This window comes from Zonotrichia albicollis, chromosome 20, assembly GCF_047830755.1.
Source record: "Zonotrichia albicollis isolate bZonAlb1 chromosome 20, bZonAlb1.hap1, whole genome shotgun sequence".
Taxonomy (NCBI): Eukaryota; Metazoa; Chordata; class Aves; order Passeriformes; family Passerellidae; genus Zonotrichia; species Zonotrichia albicollis.
The window spans coordinates 10136903-10157724 of NC_133838.1; the positions used below are offsets into that span (position 1 = coordinate 10136903).

Genomic DNA, 20822 nt, shown 5'->3' on the forward strand with positions numbered 1-20822 from the left:
TGGTTGTCACTTTGGGGACACAAAATTGTCCCCTGCTTTATGTGTGAGCACCATCCTGCAGGATTGCACCTGGCCAGGTGGGACTCAGGGCTTGGGATGCCAGGATCCGGTGGCTTTAGGGATTTTATTTTTTTTTTAGTGGTTTTCTGTCACTTTGGGGACAGAAAATTGGATTTCCTTAAATTGTTCCCTCTGTGCTTTATGTGTGAGTTCCAGAATGCACCTGGCCAGGTGGGACTGAGGGTTTAGGATGCAGGGATCCAGTGGATTTTGAGGCTGGTTGTCACTTTGGGTACACAAAATTGTCCCCTCTGAGCTTTATATGTGAATTCCAATTCCCCAGTTTTCTCCTGCAGGATTGCACCTGGCCAGGTGGGGCTGAGGAATTAGGATGCCAGGATCCAGTGGGTTTAGGGCTGGTTGTTTTCACTTTTGGGACAGAAAATTGGATTTCCTTAAATTGTTCCCTCTGTGCTTTATGTGTGAGCACCATCCTGCAGGATTGCACCTGGCCAGGTGGGGCTGAGGAATTAGGATGCAGGGATTCAGTGGGTTTTGGGGCTGGTTGTTTTCACTTTTGGGACAGAAAATTGGATTTCCTTAAATTGTTCCCTCTGTGCTTTATGTGTGAGCACCAGAATGTACCTGGCCAGGTGGGGCTGAGGGTTTAGGATGCAGGAATCCAGTGGGTTTGGGGCTGGTTGTTGTCACTTTTGGGACAGAAATTTGGATTTCCTTAAATTGTTCCCTCTGTGCTTTATGCACAGAGAATGCACCTGGCCAGGTGGGGCTGAGGGCTTGGGATGCCAGGATCCAGTGGGTTTAGGGATTTTTTTTTTAGTGGTTTTCTGTCACTTTGGGGACAGAAAATTGGATTTCCTTAAATTGTCCCCTCTGAGCTTTATGTGTGAGTACCAATTCCTCAATTCCCTCTTGTGGGATTGCACCTGGCCAGGTGGGGCTGAGGATTTAGGATGCAGGGATCCAGTGGGTTTGGGGCTGGTTGTTGTCACTTTTGGGACAGAAAATTGGATTTCCTTAAATTGTTCCCTCTGTGCTTTATGCGTGAGCACCATCCTGCAGGATTGCACCTGGCCAGGTGGGGCTGAGGGCTTGGGATGCCAGAATCCAGTAGGTTTAAGAATTTTTTTTTAGTGGTTTTCTGTCACTTTGGGGACAGAAAATTGGATTTCCTTAAATTGTTCTCTCTGTGCTTTATGTGTGAGTTCCAGAATGCACCTGGCCAGGTGGGGCTGAGGGCTTGGGATGCCAGAATCCAGTGGGTTTAGGGATTTTTTTTTTTTAGTGGTTTTCTGTCACTTTGGGGACAGAAAATTGTCCCCTCTATGCTCCAGGTGTGAATACCAATTCCCTCCTGCAGGAATGCACCTGGCCAGGTGGGACTGAGGGTTTAGGATGCAGGGATCCAGTGGGTTTGGGGCTGGTTGTCACTTTTGGGACAGAAATTTGGATTTCCTTAAATTGTTCCCTCTGTGCTTTATGTGTGAGTACCAGAATGCACCTGGCCAGGTGGGGCTGAGGGCTTGGGATGCCAGAATCCAGTGGGTTTAGGGATTTTTTTTTTTTAGTGGTTTTCTGTCACTTTGGGGACAGAAAATTGTCCCCTCTATGCTCCAGGTGTGAATACCAATTCCCTCCTGCAGGATTGCACCTGGCCAGGTGGGGCTGAGGGCTTGGCAGGCAGGGATCTGGTGGTTTTGGGGACTTGTTGTCACTTTGGTGTCAGAAAATTGGATTTCCTTAAATTGTCCCCTCTGAGCTTTATGTGTGAATTCCAATTCCCCAGTTTTCTCCTGCAGGAATGCACCTGGCCAGGTGGGGCTGAGGGTTTAGGATGCAGGGATCCAGTGGGTTTGGGGCTGGTTGTTGTCACTTTTGGGACAGAAAATTGAATTTCTTTAAATTGTTCCCTCTGTGCTTTATGTGTGAGCACCAGAATGCACCTGGCCAGGTGGGGCTGAGGAATTAGGATGCAGGGATCTGGTGGTTTTTGGGGCTGGTTGTCACTTTGGGTACACAAAATTGTCCCCTCTGTGCTTTATGTGTGAGTTCCAGCTCCCTCTTGTGGGATTGCACCTGACCAGGTGGGGCTGAGGGTTTATAATGCCAGGATCCAGTGGGTTTGGGGCTGGTTGTCACTTTTGGGACAGAAAATTTGGATTTCCTTAAATTGTTCCTCTGTGCTTTATGTGTGAGCACCATCCTGCAGGATTGCACCTGGCCAGGTGGGGCTGAGGGCTTGGGATGCCAGGACCCAGTGGGTTTAGGAATTTTTTTTTTAGTGGTTTTCTGTCACTTTGGGGACAGAAAATTGTCTCCTCTGAGCTTTATGTGTGAATTCCAATTCCCCAGTTTTCTCCTGTGGGATTGCACCTGGCCAGGTGGGGCTGAGGGTTTAGGATGCAGGGATCCAGTGGGTTTGGGGCTGGTTGTCACTTTTGGGGACAGAAATTTGGATTTCCTTAAATTGTTCCCTCTGTGCTTTATGTGTGAGTACCAGAATGCACTTGGCCAGGTGGGGCTGAGGGTTTAGGATGCCAGGATCCAGTGGTTTTTGGGGCTGGTTGTCACTTTGGGTACACAAAATTGTCCCCTCTGTGCTTTATGTGTGAGTTCCAGCTCCCTCCTGTGGGATTGCACCTGACCAGGTGGGGCTGAGGATTTAGGATGCAGGGATCCAGTGGGTTTGGGGCTGGTTGTTGTCACTTTTGGGACAGAAATTTGAATTTCCTTAAATTGTCCCCTCAGTGCTTTATGTGTGAGTTTCAGAATGCACCTGGCCAGGTGAGACTGATGCAAATTTGGAATATCTGTGGCTGAGCAAGGTGCAGTGGAATCTTTCCCCAGGAAATTTTCAGTAAATTCCTGCTGCTAATCCTTCCTGGGATTTATTTTTATTTTTAATAATCTGGGAGGATGAATTGAAAAGTAATGAAATGGGAGAGAGCTGTGAAGAGCACAGCGCTAATTAATGTGCTTGAAAATCCATGGATCACTTTTCCCAGAGTTTTCTGCCCACTCTTAGCTGGATTATTCAGGAATAATACCTGGATACAAAGCGAGGTTTCTTTGGAAGAATCAAAATGCAGCAATTCCTGTCAAAGGCAATAATTCCAATTTTTTTCCTTGGCTGTTGCTGAGCTCAGCCCTGCTGCCTCCCCAATCAAGGAATGCATTTGAGGGGAGATGCAGAGCAGCAAATTTCACCCCAAACTGAGCTGGGAAGGATTTTTTTCCAGGCTCGTTCCCAAATGAAAATGGGAGCAGAGAAGATTTTTAGGCTGTAGGAATTTAATTTTCTGAATTAACAAGCACCCAAATCAATCCCCCACCCCAGCTTGTTCAAAGTGGGGTGGCAAAGGATACAGAAAGCTTTGAAGCTCCTTTTCCTGGTGGTTTTTTTCCTCTTGGAGTTTTCCTCATTCCTGCCTGGCTGCTGCTTCAGTAAATAAACTGAGAATCAACAATAACACTCCTGAACATCTCTGGGATGCAAAGCAGGCACTAAAACAAGATCACTTCTTCATTTAACAGCACCCTGAGATCAATAAAATCCTGCTGCAGGTCAGGGAAATCAGAGCAGAGCTTGGCTGGGATTGTGATTGCAGGAAAAACAAAACAAAAACCAACTCCAGGTTCAGAGCCTGGGCATGGTGTCCCTGTCCCTGGGGCCTGTGAGGGACAGGGACAGGGCCTGGATGGGCAGGGCAGGTCTGTGATGCCCAGGGTGGCCCCATTTCCCTGAGATCCCTGTCCTGGAGAGGAGCTGGCACCTGGCAGGGAGCAGAGTTGGTGTCACCTGCACTGGGGGGTGACACAGAACCCTGGGATGGTTTGGGGTAGAGGGACCTTAAAGCTCATCCAGCCATGGCAGGGGCTCCTCAAACTGTCCTAGGCCGCTCCAAGCCTGTCCAGCCTGGCCTTGGGCACTGCCAGGGATGCAGGGGCAGCCACAGCTGCTCTGGGCATCCTGTGCCAGGGCCTGCCCACCCTGGACATCCTGTGCCAGGGCCTGCCCACCCTCACAGCCAGGAATTCCTCCCCCAAATCCTACAAAATTCTCCCTTTTTCCAGTTAGAAGCCATTCGCCCTTTTCCTGGCACTGCAGTTCTGGTGCTGAGTCCTTCTCCAGCTCTCCTGACAGGGGCTCTGAGGGCTCCACTCAACTTTCCCTTTTCCAGGATGAACATTCCCAGCCTGGATCCTGTCCCTTTATGAGCCTCACATCTCTCCTCTGGCAGGAGCAATTTCCCCCCAAAATCTCACCCAATTCTCTCCTTTTGAATTAATTCCCCCTTTTCCTGGCACTGCAGTTCTGGTGCTGAGTCCCTCTCCAGCTCTCCTGACAGGTGCTCTGAGGGCTCCACTCACTCTTCCCTTCTCCAGGCTGAACATTCCCAACTTTCCCAACCTGGATCACATCTCTCCTCTGGCAGGAGCAATTTTTCCCCTAAATCCCACCCAATTCTCCCCTTTTCCAGTTTGAATTAATTCCCCCTTTTCCTGGCACTGCAGTTCCTGAAGTTGCTGTGAGGGCTCCACTCATCTTTCCTTCTCCAGGCTGAACATTCCCAACTCTCCCAACCTGGATCACATCCCTCCTCTGGCAGGAGCAATTTCTCCCCAAAATCCCACCCAATTCTCCAATTTTCCACTTTGAGTTCATTCCCCCTTGTCCTGGCACTGTAGTTCTGGTGCTGAGTCCCTCTCCAGCTCTCCTGACAGGAGCTCTGAGGGCTCCACTCAACCTTTCCTTCTCCAGGTTGAACATTCCCAGCTCTCCCAGCCTGGATCCTGTCCCTTTATCAGCCTCACATCCCTCCTCTGGCAGGAGCAATTTCTCCCTAAAATCCCACCCAATTCTCCAATTTTCCACTTTGAGTTCATTCCCCCTTGTCCTGGCACTGCAGTTCTGTTGCTGAGTCCTTCTCCAGCTCTCCTGACAGGTGCTCTGAGGGCTCCACTGAACATTCCCTAATCCAGGCTGAGCATTCCCAACTTTCCACACCTGGATCACATCCCTCCTCTGGCAGGAGCAATTTCTTCCCAAAATCCCACCCAATTCTCCCCTTTTCCAGTTTGAATTAATTCCCCCTTGTCCTGGCACTGCAGTTCTGGTGCTGAGTGTTTCTCCAGCTCTCCTGACAGGTGCTCTGAGGGCTCCACTCACTCTTCCCTTCTCCAGGATGAACATTCCCAGCCTGGATCCTGTCCCTTTATCAGCCTCACATCTCTCCTCTGGCAGGAGCAATTTCTCCCCAAAATCCCACCCAATTCTCTCCTTTTGAATTCATTCCCCCTTGTCCTGGCACTGCAGTTCCTGAAGTTGCTGTGAAGGCTCCACTCATCTTTCCTTCTCCAGGCTGAACATTCCCAACTTTCCCAACCTGGATCACATCCCTCCTCTGGCAGGAGCAATTTCTTCCCAAAATCCCACCCAATTCTCCCCTTTTCCCAGTTTGAATTTCCCCCTTTTCCTGGCACTGCAGTTCTGGTGCTGAGTCCCTCTCCAGCTCTCCTGACAGGTGCTCTGAGGGCTCCACTGAACATTCCCTAATCCAGGCTGAACATTCCCAACTTTCCCAACCTGAATCACATCCCTCCTCTGGCAGGAGCAATTTTTCCCCTAAATCCCTCCCAGTTCTCCCCTTTTCCCAGTTTGAATTCATTCCCCCTTGTCCTGGCACTGCAGTTCCTGAAGCTGCTGTGAAGGCTCCACTGATCTTTCCTTCTCCAGGCTGAACATTCCCAATTCTCCCAGCCTGGATCACATCCCTTCTCTGGCAGGAGCAATTATTCCCCTAAATCCCTCCCAGTTCTCCCCTTTTCCAGTTTGAATTAATTCCCCATTTTCCTGGCACTGCAGTTCTGGTGCTGACAGGAGCTGTGAGGGCTCCACTCAACCTTTCCTTCTCCAGGTTGAACATTCCCAATTCTCCCAGCCTGGATCCTGTCCCTTTATCAGCTTCACATTCCTCCTCTGGCAGGAGCAATTTCTCCCTCAAAATCCCACCCAATTCTCCCTTTTTCCACTTTCCCAGCTCTCCCAGCCTGGATCCTGTCCCTTTATCAGCCTCACATCCCTCTGCTCCAGCAATTCCCTGTCCCCTTCTGCTGAGTTTACTTTTATCCAGGAGCCTTTCAAGTGCTGCTGTTGTAGCTGGGGCCAGGCCCAACCCAGAGCTGAACACATCAATTGGGATTTATTTAAACCCTGCAGGAAAGATTAAAAAAAAAAACCCCTCTCACCCCTCTCCACTTGCTGTTAATTTCTGAATTTCTCGCAGATAATACCTGAGCAGAAACAGGATAATCACAACATTAAACACAGGCAACACAAGAGCCCTGCTCCTGGAATAATCATCCCACCCACACAAACGCTGCTGCTGGGAAGGGAGGCAGGAGCTGAGCTCCATCTGCCTGTGCCAAAGATGCTCATGCAGGGGTGGGGGATAAAGCTCTGAAGCTGTGCTGAGGTGATTAATCCCAGAGGCTGAATGAGCCTCGTTAATAGGGGGAGATATCAACGATATTTCCCTCGATTTCAGCCCTCCTGGGAGGATGCTGAGGGGAAGGCAGAGCCCTGATCCTGCTGGGGTCAGTGGCACTTCTCAGGGGCTCAGGGCTGTTCAGCACGTTTGGATTCTCAAGGGCTCCCAGGGTTTTTAGCATGTTTGGATTCTCAGGGGCTCAGGGCTGTTCAGCACATTTGGGTTCTCAAGGGCTCACAGGGTTTTTGGCATGTTGGGATTCTCAGGGGCTCAGGGCTGTTCAGCACATTTGGATTCTCAAGGGCTTATTACAGCGACCTTAGACGGTCACTGTGGTGAGAGAAGGACGAGAATCTTGTTTCTTGATCAGAAGGCTGATTTATTCATATAAGATATATAATACATTATAACTATACTAAAAGGAAGAAAAAGAGAGGTTGCAGAGAGCAGCTATGCTAAGAATAGAATAGAAAGAATGAATAACAAAGTTCTGTGTTCAAGGAATCTCCCCTGCGCTGCTCCTTTGATTGGCCCTTAGTTGGAAACATGCAAAATGAGCCAATCACAGGATCACCTGCCACATCTCACAACAGCCGATAACAATTTGTTTACATTCTTCTTCTGGGGCCCTTTGCTTCCCAGAAGAAGGAGAAATCCCAAAGAAAGGATTTCTATGAAGAAATGTCTGCGACAAGGGCTCACAGGGTTTTTGGCATGTTTGGATTCTCAGGGGCTCAGGGCTGTTCAGCACGTTTGGATTCTCAAGGGCTCACAGGGTTTTTGGCATGTTTGGATTCTCAGGGGCTCAGGGCTGTTCAGCACATTTGGGTTCTCAAACTCTCACAGGGTTTTCAGCCCATCTGGGGCTCCTGCTGGTGACGAGGTCTCTGCTGTTGAGATGACCCCAAGGTGTTGCAAAGTCTCTTTTTCCCAGCCCTGAGACCCAAGAAGAAGTCAGGATTCCTTGGTTCTCCTTCTCAAGGTTGTTTATTTTTCTTTATCTGTCTGGCAGGTCAGGTTGTGGCACAGTCCCTGCCCTTGGGGTGGTGTTAACTTTTTATACTAAAAACTACGTGTACTTTATTTACAATCATTTCCCAGCACCTATCACCTATGTTAGACAGTGAGCTTCTACCTTAAACCAATCTAAAAGTGCCAATACCACAGTAGAAGATTGAGGCCAAGAAGAAGAAGAAGAAGGACAGATCACACCCAGATTCCTCCATCTTGCCTCTTGAACCCCCATTCTAAAACCCCAAAATTCTACTTTTTCGCCTTCACTATCATTCTACTCAAACTCTTGTGGCTTGTAAATCTTCACACAAAGTTGGTAGTTGTTTCCATGGGTTAAAATGGAAGGCTCAGGTGGTTTTGACTCCATGCCAAGGTCTCTGAGCCCCCTACCAGGGTCTGGAATCACCCAGGGCAGCCAGAGGAATGTTCTGGATTCCGGCACTCTGGGTGCTTTTTTCCTTTCCTAGAAACTTCTCTCAGTGCAGCAATGGAGCAGGGAATGGGTGGAAAGTCATTTTCTGTGCTCCTGGAAACTGCTGAGGGCAGTTCAGGGCATTCAGTCACTCAGGGCTCACTTTGGCTCCTGGGAATTTGATTTGTTTGCTGATGTTTTGCCTCAGCGAGCAGGGAAACGATTCCTTTGGCTGCTGGGTGATCTGATCCAGCAACAGCAGGGAATTGTAATTATTGCACTGAGGGTGGTGGGGCAAGACTGAACATGGAAGGATTTTCACCAGGCTCGAAAATATCCCATTTTTGGGGGTGATTCTTAATTAGTTTGGCATTTCCTTCCCTTGCAGAGTCCTTTATTTGAGGGTGGTGAATCTGAGGCCACTTGGAGGCTGTTTTTATTCTAATTATGTATTCAATGATATTTTTATAATATTTATATATTATTTATAATTATAAAATATTTTATAATACATATTCATATAATATTTTTATTATATTATTATGCATTATATATTATAAATTATATACTATGTTATGGTTTTATTTTATTATTATATTATTTTAGTTCTTATAATTTTAACAGTATTTTATTAATATAATATAAACTTTTATGTTATAAAAGCACATAAGTATATATTTTATTATATTACTATAGTATTCTATCACTATATATTATATATTATGCTTCCATTATATTATTCTATTATTTTAATTATTTTAATGTTATTTTACTAATATAATGTGTAGTTTTATAATATTATAATTTAATAGTATATAATTAATATAAACATATAATATGTAAAATAATGATTATTTTAACTCATTTTTATATATTACATTATTTTAATTTATTTTTTAATATATTTTTTATATATTACATGATTTTAATTTGTTTTTCTTATTTATTTTTGCAGCCTGACAGGCACCACAGTCCCTGACCTCATTGTCAGCACCCAGCACCAGATGTGGCTCCTGTTCCAGACCGACAGTGTCAGCAACCTGCTGGGCTTCAAAGCCACCTACGAAGGTAACCCAGGCTCCTCCCTCCCAATTCCCCTTTCCCAAAATATCAGGGACAGGGGAGAAAAGGGAGCTCCTCTAAATAAATCAAAAATCAGTGCAGATATTGGGGAGAAAAGGGAGATCCTCTAAATAAATCAAAAATCAGTGTAGATATTGGGGAGAAAAGGGAGCTCCTCTAAATAAATCAAAATGGGTGCAGGGATTGGGAAGAAAAGGGAGATCCTCTAAATAAATCAAAAATCAGTGCAGATATTGGGGAGAAAAGGGAGCTCCTCTAAATAAATCAAAAATCAGTGCAGACACTGGGGAGAAAAGGGAGCTCCTCTAAATAAATCAAAAATCAGTGCAGATATTGGGGAGAAAAGGGAGCTCCTCTAAATAAATCAAAAATCAGTGCAGATATTGGGAGAAAAGGGAGCTCCTCTAAATAAATCAAAAATCAGTGCAGATATTGGGAGAAAAGAGAGCTCCTCTAAATAAATCAAAAATCAGTGCAGATGGGGAGAAAAGGGAGCTCCTCTAAATAAATCAAAAATCAGTGCAGATATTGGGAGAAAAGGGAGCTCCTCTAAATAAATCAAAAATCAGTGCAGACACTGGGGAGAAAAGGGAGATCCTCTAAATAAATCAAAAATCAGTGCAGATATTGGGGAGAAATGAGAGCTCCTCTAAATAAATCAAAAATCAGTGCAGATATTGGGGAGAAAAGGGAGCTCCTCTAAATAAATCAAAAATCAGTGTAGATATTGGGGAGAAAAGGGAGCTCCTCTAAATAAATCAAAGCTTTGCAGGTTTGGTTTTATTTTATTTTTCCTTAAGAGTTTCCTTTCCCATCCAAGCTGGGTGAGGGCTGTCCCATTGCCATTTCAACCATTTCAAACACCATTGCCATTTTGGTGTTTTATTGGAAAAAAAATGGGAATTTCAGCTGATAACAACAGGTTGTGCCTGTGGGAAGGGATGGGATGGGGAATCTCTGGTTCCAGCAGATCTCTGGTGTCAACTGGGCTCTTTCAGGTGAAATCCAAGTTAATAAAAGTTAATATTGGGATTTTTTCAAAGAAACTCATGGAATGCAGCAAGATTTGAGTGATCAAGTCTGGCCTAAGCTTGTGTTTGCTGTTGTCACGGGTGTTGGGATGTTTTGACCCCATGGAGGCGCAGAACAGGATGGGCTTTAAGGCCTCTTCCAACCCAAACCAGTCTGGGATTCCCTGAAGGAAATAAAAAAGCATCTAAAGAGGAAACACAGCAAGGAGGGGGTGAATTAAAAGGAAAAATCCCTTCCTGCCCCTCCCTGCCCCCCAAAACCAGCAGAGCAGAGCAGGTGCAGCGCTAGGCCTGGCCTTGCTAGGACCAGCATCACATTAAGGCGTGTCCTGAGCTTTAGGCCAGGCCTAAACACCAGGAGCAGGACCTTGGCAAAAACACCTCAAAGCCCTTCTGGGCCTCCTGCTTTGTGACAAACTCAACCCATTAAATTTCATTTAAATTAAATTAAATTTAATGGGAGAGCAGAGCACCAGGGATGGAAACCCCTTGGCCTCCTGAGAGACCCCAACACCAACAAAACAGTGAGGCGGGAGATACAGAAAATAATAATATAAAAATACCTAAAATAATATAAATCCAGGGCTGGATCCCCACCTGGATAATTGGCAAAAGAGCTGCAGGAAGCAGCAGCTCATCCCAGCAAAGTTTGAAAAAAGAAAAATAAAATCCTTATTCCTTCTGCTGAAGAACTGGCGTTCTTCATAAAGGTAAATCAATCGTATCAATTCCTGTGGCAAGATGAAAAAGTTTGATGAAAAGCACAAAGGGCAGGGGAGGAAATCTCCAGCTCCAGCCCTGCAGAGCTCCTAAGCCTCTTTGGCACCGTGGGGCTGAATTCCAGCTCTCCACAGCCAAAGCCTTGCTCAGCACTCCCCTGACAATAAACAGCTTTTAATCATCCCCTGCCTGCAGCAGGGGGCTCAGACCTGACTCAGCTCCTTCCCAATTCCAGCAGAAATCCAAATTAAATTAGTGTGGGAGCGCCCATAAATCTGGTTTTAATTTGAAATTCTGGCTTTCTATTAAAACAATACAACAGTGAATTACAATTTGGCTTTGTTCTGGGTTTCGGTGGGGTTTTTTGTGATGTTTCTGTTCTTACCACAGGAATTTATAAAATTCATTTACATTTATGCTGTTGCTTGGCATAAACTCAGGTTCATCAGTAGAAGAAATAAAGGTTGAATGGGCTGGGAATTCTGCAGGAATATCCTGCTGGATGTGGAAGGCACCAGCTCCAGGACAAGGAGTTTTCCCAACAAATCACCCAATTTCATTCATTCTTGGAGGCAAAAACTAAAAGGCAACAGAAACACCCTCCTCTAAATTCCTACCTCACAGCATAAGCTTTAATTAATTAAACCAAGGTCATTTAAGTACAAAATCCTGAGTGTGAAGTAAAATCCTTTGGGCTGGAATGAGATAAAAATGGGATCATTTTCATTCATTCTTGGAGGCAAAAACTAAAATGCAACAAAAACACCCTGGTCTTGATTCCTCCATATTCTTACCTGACACCATTAGCTTTAATTAATTAATTAAGCCAAGGTCATTTAAGTACACAAATCCTGAGTGTGAGGTAAAATCCTCTGGGCTGGAATGAGATAAAAATGGGATCATTTTCATTCATTCTTGGAGGCAGAAACTAAAAGGCAACCAAACCACCCTCCTCTAAATTCCTACCTGACACCATAAGCATTAATTAATTAAGCAAGTTCATTTAAGTACAAAATCCTGTGTGTGAGGTAAAATATTTTCCTGGGTGTTTCCTGACTGGGGGTGAAATTTGTGGGGTTTCCACAGTCTCAAAAATCCTTCACCCTGTGGCTAACCCTTCCAGAAACCTGAGTTTGACTTGCTGGCAGCTCCAAAAATCCTCATTTTCCCTCAGAAAAAAAAAATCCTCATTTCCCCTCAGAAAAAATCCTCATTTCCCCTCAGAGAAATCCTGATTTCCCTCAGAAAATTTCTCTTTTTCCCCCAGAAAAAAATCCTAATTTTCCCCTCAGAAAAATCCTCATTTTCCCTCAGAAAAATCCTCATTTTCCCCTCAGAAAAAATCCTCACTTTCCCCTCAGAAAAATCCTGATTTCCCTCAGAAAAAAATCCTCATTTTCCCTCAGAAAAATCCTCATTTTCCCCTCAGAAAAAAATCCTAATTTTCCCCTCAGAAAAATCCTCATTTTCCCCTCAGAAAAAAAATCCTCATTTTCCCCTCAGAAAAATCCTCATTTTCCATCAGAAAAATTCTCATTTTCCTTCAGAAATGAGGCAGGCAAGGGCAGGAATTCCCAGGGAGGAGCATCCTGGATTTGGGGAGGTGTGAGGGAGTTTTTTTTTTCTCATTCTTCACCCAATTTCCCACCCACCACCCTCAGCCAAACATCACAAAGAGCTCTGCAAAATTCCTGCTGCCACATTTTCCCTCAGAAAAAAAGCAGATTTGTCAAAAAATTTCTCCCCTGTATGAATAATATTTGATGGAGGAAGCTGTGAAAGATTCATGTCAACTTGTTTCCTTTCAATAATGTCAAAACACTTGGTTTGGATGTTCTTGTTTAGTTTTGACTTTTATTATTCTAATGGGGAAGTGATTTTACTTTAAACATTCATCAGGAGGAATGTTTCAATCTTATTGAAGTAACATGTTTTGATATTTTTGAATCACTCCTTTTTTTTTTTAAATGGAACTTCTGCCCTGCTCAATATTTCATGGATTTTACTCCCTCACACAAAGAAATGCAGGAACCAGGGGATTTTTCTCAGGTCAAAAAATGGAATTTCCGAATAAATTCCATTTCCTGACCTCTGTGAGGTGATGAACCTTCGAGCTGTGTTTGCTGCTGACAAGGAGAGGGTGGGAGTTGGGAGCTGGAATTCTCATTTTTCTCCCATTTTTAACCCCCTGATTTGAGCTGGGGTTGTGCAGAATGACAGGAAAAAGTGAGGAGAGTGGAGACCCTGCAGTGATTTCTTTATTCTCTCTCATCCAAGGGTCAAAATGCTGATTTTACCTCACTTGGCTGCATTTTTTTATGACCTCCTGATGCCTTACCAGTTTTTACTGATCCTTAAGCTTCCTGATTTTACTGATGCTGCACATTCCCAGTTCCCTTTGGAATCCCAGCTCTGGAAATTCTGCTTTTCCCCAAGCTGGAGCTGCTTGGTGCAGAATTCCTGTGGTTCCCATCCCTGCAGGGCCACCAGCCCAAGCTGAGGGAAACATTTGGGGCTGGCTCTGGGGTTTTGGCATCTCTGACCCTTCTGGGGATGCTCTGGGGCCTTCAGAAAGATGGCTCAGGCAGGAATTTTTTGTGTCCATTTGTGGAGTTTTGGGGTTGCCACAATGGGAATTTTTTCTGTCTATGTGTGGAGTTTTGGGGCTGCCAGGATGGAAATTTTTTGTGTTGATGTGTGGAATTTTGAGATTACCATGATGGAGTCAGGGAGGAATTTTTTGCGTCCATGTGTGGAATTTTGGGGTTGCCACAATGGAATTTTTAATGCCCATTTGTGGAGGAGTTTTAGGGCTGCCACAATGGAATTTTTAATGTCCATTTGTGGAGGAGTTTTAGGGCTGCCACAATGGAATTTTTAATGTCCATTTGTGGAGGAGTTTTAGGGCTGCCACAATGGAATTTTTAATGTCCATTTGTGGAGGAGTTTTAGGGCTGCCACAATGGAATTTTTTGTGTCTATATGTGGAATTTTGGGGCTGCCAGGATGGGAATTTTTTGTGGTTTTGTGTGGAGGACTTTTGGGGCTACTACAATGGGATTATTTTGTGTCCATGTGTGAAGTTTTGAGGCTGCCAGGATGGGAATTTTTATTTTCATTTGTAGAGGAGTTTTGGGCCTGCCACAATGGGAATTTTTTTATGTCCATGTGTGGAATTTTAGGGCTGGAGCTGCTTGGTGCAGAATTCCTGTGGTTCCCATCCCTGCAGGGCCACCAGCCCAAGCTGAGGGAAACATTTGGGGCTGGCTCTGGGTTTTGGCATCTCTGACCCTTCTGGGGATGCTCTGGGGCCTTCAGGAGGATGGGGCTGCCATGGCTCAGGCAGGAATTTTTGGTGTCCATTTGTGGAGTTTTGGGGTTGCCACAATGGAATTTTTAATGCCCATTTGTGGAGGAGTTTTAGGGCTGCCACAATGGAATTTTTAATGCCCATTTGTGGAGGAGTTTTAGGGCTGCCACAATGGAATTTTTTGTGTCTATATGTGGAATTTTGGGGCTGCCAGGATGGGAATTTTTTGTGGTTTTGTGTGGAGGACTTTTGGGGCAACTGCAATGGGATTTTTTTGTGTCCATGTGTGAAGTTTTGAGGCTGCCAGGATGGGAATTTTTATTTTCATTTGTAGAGGAGTTTTGGGCCTGCCACAATGGAATTTTTTGTGTCTATATGTGGAATTTTGGGGCTGCCAGGATGGGAATTTTTTGTGGTTTTGTGTGGAGGACTTTTGGGGCAACTACAATGGGATTTTTTCGTGTCCATGTGTGAAGTTTTGGGGCTGCCAGGATGGGAATTTTTATTTTCATTTGTAGAGGAGTTTTGGGCCTGCCACAATGGGAATTTCTTGTGTCCACGTGTGGAATTTTGGGGCTGCCAGGATGGGGTCAGGCAGGAATTTTTTGTGTTGGCGTGTGGAGTTTTGGGGCTGCCAAAATTAGGAATTTTTTGTGTCCATGTGTAGAAGTTTTGGGGCTGCCAGGATGGGAAGTTTTACGTCCATTTTGGGCTGCCATCATGGGAACTTTTTATGTCCATTTCTGGAGTTTTGGGGCTGCCATAATGGGAATTTTTTATGTCCGTGTGTAGAAGTTTGGGGGCTGCCAGGATGGGAATTTTTATTTTCATTTGTAGAGGAGTTTTGGGCCTGTCACAATGGGAATTTTTTATATCCATGTGTGGAATTTTAGGGCTGTTATTATGGGGTCAGGCAGGAATTTCTGTGTCCATTTGTGGATGAGTTTTAGGGCTGCTAAAATGAGAATTTTTTAATGTCCATTTGTGGAGGACTTTTGGGGCTGCCAGAATGGGAATTTTTGTGTCTGTGCGTGGAATTTTGGGGCTGCCATGGCTCAGGCAGGGTGTGACAGCCCAGGGTGTTCTGAGTGGCAGCAGGGAGCATCCCCAGCCCCATCACACACACTGATAAATGTTCCACATCCACTCCCTCCCATCCCAGCTCGTTGCTATTCCTTGAGTTTTCCAGCTGAATTTTCATTTCATGCTAAGCACTGTTGGCCTTGCGCATTTTTGAGGGGAGGAACGAACAGTTCAGTGCAGCTTTAACACCCAAAATTTTCATTTTCCATCCCTAATGTGCAAGTTCAACTCCTAAACAGTCGGATTTGGAAAGTGTGCAGGAAGATCTGTAAATCCTGGCAAAGTGCTTTCACTGAGAGGCAAAAAAATCTCAGCCTGTTTCATGAAAACTTTTAATATTAATTTATGTTAAATTATTTTGGGGATGCTTCATTAGCTAGCAGTGAGTTTTCAGCTCAAGATGCAGCAGAAGCTCCGTGACTTCTGCTCAAAATACACCTGGATGTGGAGTTGCCTGGAGCCAGAATAATAATGAGGGTGCTTGTTTTTATTCCAGCCAAATTGGGATATTAGAGGGCGTCATGCAAATCTCAGCTCCCGTGGTTTGCCTCTGTAAAGGAAGTGTCAGAAAAGAAATTTCCAATTTGGTGCAAGAAATTGGAAACGGGGAGGAAAAAGACAGCGAGACTGATCAGAGATGATGGGGATAAAAACCAGGGGAGTGTGGAGCAGATAAATAATGTGGGAACACTCAGGAGGAATGAAGGAGTGAAGTTTTTGGGGATAAAAACCAGAGGATTGGGAGAGTAGAGGAACTTGGGGCAGATAAATTATGTGGGAACACTCAGAAAGAATGAAGGAATGAAGTTTTTGGGGCTGAAAACCAGAGGATTTGGAGAGGAGTGAGGAGGAGATAAATAATGTGGGAAAACTCAGGAGGAAGGAAATTTTTGGGGATAAAACCCAAAGGATTGGGAGAGGAGTGTGGAGCAGGTCAATAATGTGGGAACGCTCATGAGGAATGAAGTTTTTGGGGATAAATCCAAAGGATTGGGAGAGGAAGGGAGAGTGGAGCAGATAAATAATGTGGGAAGGAGGAATGAAGAAGTTTTTGGAGCTAATAGTGATCCAGGGCAGGGAGCCTTTTGGAAATAGGATTGAGGGGAGCAGGAGATAACAGGAAATTGTGCCTGGGGTTTATTTGGAGTCCAAATCAGAGAGGAATTAACTCTGTGTGGGGACAAGGCAGGAGTGGGAATGGGATTTAGGGGAGAATTGGGGTTGGGATGCCACAACCTGTGGGGGCTTCACCAGCTGGGCCTCAGCCCCTTCCCCACACCCAAAATCTCTCTTCCAGCCCCTTCCCACACCCAGATTCTGTTTTCTCTCTTCCAACTCCTTCCCCACACCCAAACCCTGTGTTTTCTCTCTTCCAGCCTCTTCCCCAGAGCAAATTTTTTTCATCCAGCCCCTTCCCAAACCCAAATTTTGTGTTCTTTCTCTTCCAGCCCTTTCCCTACACCCAAATTCTCTTCCCATACCCCAATCCTATGTTCTCTCTTCCAGCCTCTTCTCCACACCCAAATTTTGTGTTCTCTCTTTTCCAGCCCTTTTCTCACACCCAAATTCTTTCTTCCAACCCCTTCCCACACTCAGATCCTGTTTTCTCTCTTCCAGCCCCTTTCCCACACTCAAATTCCCTCTTCCAGCCCCTTCCCCACACGCAAATTCTCTATTCCCTTTCCAACACCCCAACCCTGTGTTCTTTCTCTTCCAGTCCATTCCTCACACCCAAATTTTGTTTTCTCTTTCTTCCAGCCCCTTCCCCACACCCAAACTGTTTTCTCTCTTCCCGCCTCTTCCCCACATCCAATTTCTCTCTTCCAACACCTTCCCACGGCCAAGCCCCGTATTTTCTCTCTTTGAATGCCTTCCCCACACCCAAATTCTCTGTTTTCTCCCTCATAGCCCCTTCCCTCACCCAACCCCGTGTTGTTTTTCGTTGCAGAGATTGACCAGGGCAGCTGTGGGGACCCCGGCGTCCCCGCCTTCGGCCGCCGTGAGGGCTCCCGCTTCCGCCACGGGGACACCCTGCACTTCCAGTGCCAGCCCGCCTTCGAGCTCAAGGGCCACAAAAGCATCACCTGCCAAAAGAGCAGCCAGTGGTCTGCTCAGAAACCTGTGTGTGTTTGTAAGTGGGTCAGCAGTGCCCTGGGTGCCCTCTGAGGGGACGCCGAGGTGGTGGCGCCTGCCCGGTGGCACCTTCAGCCAGCTTGGGCAGGGCAGGGGAGATTTGGGCTCTGCTGGGCTCTCCCTGCCTTGTCCTGAGGGAAAAATCAGTCCTTGGTGGTCAGCACAGACAGGACATGGCCAAATTCACAATTTAAACATAGATTCTGTTTGCAAAGAGAGATTTGGGCTGTGCTGGGCTCTCCTTGCCTTGTCCTGAGGGAAAAATCAGTCCTTGGTTGTCAGCACAGACAGGACATGGCCAAATTCACAATTTAAACCTGGGGTCTCTTTCTAGACATGGGTTTGGGCTGTGCTGAGCTCTCTCTGCCTTGTCATGAGGGATAATCAGCCCTTGGTGGACAGGACCCAGCAAATTCCAGATTTAAACATGGCTTCTGTTTGCAAAGAGAGATTTGGGCTGTGCTGGGCTCTCTCTGCCTTTTCCTGAGGGAAAATCAGCCCTTGGTAGACAGGACCCAGCAAATTCACAATTTAAACCTGGATTCTCTTTGTACAGAAAGTTTTGGGCTCTGCTGGGCTCTCTCTGTTCTGCCCTGAGGCAAAATCAAGTCCTTGGTGGCCAGCACAGACAGGACACAGCAAATCCATAATTTAAACTTGGGTTCTCTTTGCAGAGGGAGATTTGGGCTTTGTTGGGCTCTCCCTGCCATGTCCTGAGGGAAAATCAGCCCTTGGTGGATAGGACCCAGCAAATTCCAGATTTAAACATGGATTCTCTTCATAGAGAAAGTTTTGGGCTCTGCTGAGCTCTCTCTGCCTTGTCCTGAGGGAAAGTCAATTCCTTGGTGAATTGCACAGGCAGGACACAGCAAATTCCAGATTTAAACCTGGATTCTCTTTGCAATGAGAGATTTGGGCTCTGCTGGGCTCTCCCTGCCTTGTCCTGAGGGAAAATCAAGTCCTTGGTAGACAGGACACAGCAAATTCCAGATTTAAACCTGGATTCTCTTTGTAGAGAGAGATTTGGACTGTGCTGGGTTCACCCTTCCCTTCCCTTCCCAGAGGGATAATCAGGTCCTTGGTGGCCAGCACAGACAGGACGTGGCCAAATTAAAGATTTAAACCTGGATTCTCTTTGTAGAGAAAGTTTTGGGCTCTGCTGAGCTCTCTCTGCCTTGTCCTGAGGGAAAGTCAATTCCTTGTTGGCCATGGCACAGACAGGACACAGCAAATTCCAGATTTAAACCTGGATTCTCTTTGCAGTGAGAGATTTGGGCTCTGCTGGGCTCTCCCTGCCTTGTCCTGAGGGAAAATCAAGTCCTTGGTAGACAGGACTCAGCAAATTCACAATTTAAACCTGGATTCTCTTCATATAGAAAGTTTTGGGCTGTTTTTGGCTCTCCCTTCCATGTCATGATGCAAAAATCAGTCCTTGGTGGCCAGCACAGACAGGACGTGGCCAAATTCACAACTTAAACCTGAATTCTCTTTTTACCCCCTCATTTTTTCCCTCATGATCCGACCCTCTCCAGGCTCCCTCCTGCTGGGCCTCGGTTTTACCTTTGTTGACCCATTCTCAGCAGGTTTGGGATGTTCTGCTCTCTGTGGGGACTCAGGATCACATTTTGGGGTGGAAATGGGAGTTCTGCCCAGTCCCTGTGGGGTTTCCATGCTCTCAGTGTCCTCTGTAGATATACTGAGCAATTTGCTTTATTGCCCTGACAGGACCTTCCTGCAGGAATTTTCCCCAGAGTTTTCCCTCTGTTTCCCCCAGCTGGTGATAACCTCACTCTTCTTTTTATCTCCTTTTCTGCTTTTTTTAAAATCTCCTTTTCTGCTTTTGTTGGCTCTGTTAAATTCTGGGCCTTGTTGGAGCAGGGGAGTGAGGCTGAGCCTGAAAAAAAAACAGGAAAATGCAGTTGAGGTAGGGGAGAATGCAGAGGGAGAAAGCAAAAATGTTGGTTTTAGAAGTTCAGGTGCCAAACTGGAGGGATTCCAGTGGAAATGTGGTGTGGCAGGAGCTGATCCATGAAAAAGATGGAGCTGGGAGGGAAAAACAGATTTTGCAAAGGGTCTGGAGAGTTGGGAGAAAATTGGGGACCATGGGGAAGGAGGAGAACCAGTTTGGATTCAGTGCCTTTCTTTTCAAATATTTATTTAAGCTCAGAGAAATGCCTGGGGAAAGGAAGCAATTCCTCTGAGTCCTCCCTTTTCCAGCTGCCATCCCTCCCTTCCTGTTTGGTTTCTTTTTATTTGTAAGCAAATCAGCTGGAGATGCTGCTGAGGAAATAAATATTGGAGTTTTTCCTGGGAGGTGGGAAGTGTTGGACCGGTCCTGTGCTGGTTTTTCCTTTTCATTTCTTGGAATTTCAGGTGAATTTGAACAAGTTGGTGGGGTTGAGGCTGGTGCTGAGAGTTTGATATGAGGATAAATCTGTGGTTTGTGCTCAGGGCAGCAGGACTGGGTGATAACAGAGTAAAAAGGAGATTTTTGGTAAAATAGGATTATTGGTGTTGATCAAATCAAGCCCCATCCATGCAAAGCATGGCAGGAATCTTTCAGTTCCAATAATTCCAGTGTGATCTGTTCTCTGTGGCTCTTGGGATATTTATGGATCAACAAGACAATGTGCAGGCAGTGGAAAAAATATGAAAAATATCTCAAAGACCCCTCCTGGCCTTCACTCCTGATTCATTGTGGAGCAGGAGGGGTCACAAAATGGTCAAAAAGGACAAAAATGTGTCTGAATTCCAGGTGGGAAATGTTGGGAGAACATCAGATGTGAGGGGGAGAAATGAGGGAACCCTTTTGCTTCTGTGAAATTTGGGGGTTGGGGGTTTGTTTCTTTGAAATTTGGGGTTTGTTTCTTTGAAATTTGGGGTTTGTTTCTTTGAAATTTGGTTGTTGGGGGGTTGTTCCTGTGGAATTTGGGGATCTGGTTGGTTTTGGGGTGTCTGGGGTTATGTTCCTCTTAAATATGGGTGTCTGGGTGTTTGATTCTGTAAAATATCAGTTTCTGGTTGTCTGTTTCTGTACAATTTAGGTGTCTGAATGTTTATTTCTGTACAATTTAGGTGTCTGAATGTTTGTTTCTGTCCAATTTGGGTGTCAGGGTATCTGTCCCTGTACTTTGTGGGTGTCTGAGTGTTTATTTCTGTACAGTTTGAGTGCCTGGGTGTTTATTTCTGTACAATTTGCGAGTCTGGGTGTTTATTTCTGTACAGTTTGAGTGCCTGGGTGTTTATTTCTGTACAATTTGCGAGTCTAGGTGTTTGTTTCTGTACAATTTGAGTGTCTGGGATCTGTTTCTGTACCATTTTAGTGTCTGCATGGCTGTTTCTGTGCAATTGTGTGTATCTGGCTGTTTGTTCCTGTTCCATCTGGGTGTCTGTTCCTGTTCAGTGTGGGTGTCTGAGTGTTTATTTTTGTACAATTTAGGTATTTGGGTGTCTGTTTCTGTGAGATTTGGATGGCTGGGTGTCTGTTCCTGTTCATTGTGAGTGTCTGGATGTTTTTTCCCTGT

General features: G+C 45.6%; 1 protein-coding gene across 2 annotated transcripts in view; it reads left to right on the forward strand.

The window, feature by feature from the left end:
- The window catches only part of CSMD2 (CUB and Sushi multiple domains 2), a 326447-nt gene that overhangs the window by 174714 nt on the left and 130911 nt on the right, over positions 1-20822 (forward strand). Inside the window, exons 13-14 of one of the 2 annotated variants that reach the window (XM_074555673.1) lie at positions 8894-9006; positions 17114-17296. The exons of the other annotated variant lie outside the window; for it this stretch is intronic. Coding sequence (XP_074411774.1) covers positions 8894-9006; positions 17114-17296 — 296 coding nt within the window. The remainder of the gene's footprint in view (positions 1-8893; positions 9007-17113; positions 17297-20822) is intronic. 2 annotated transcript variants of the gene reach the window in all.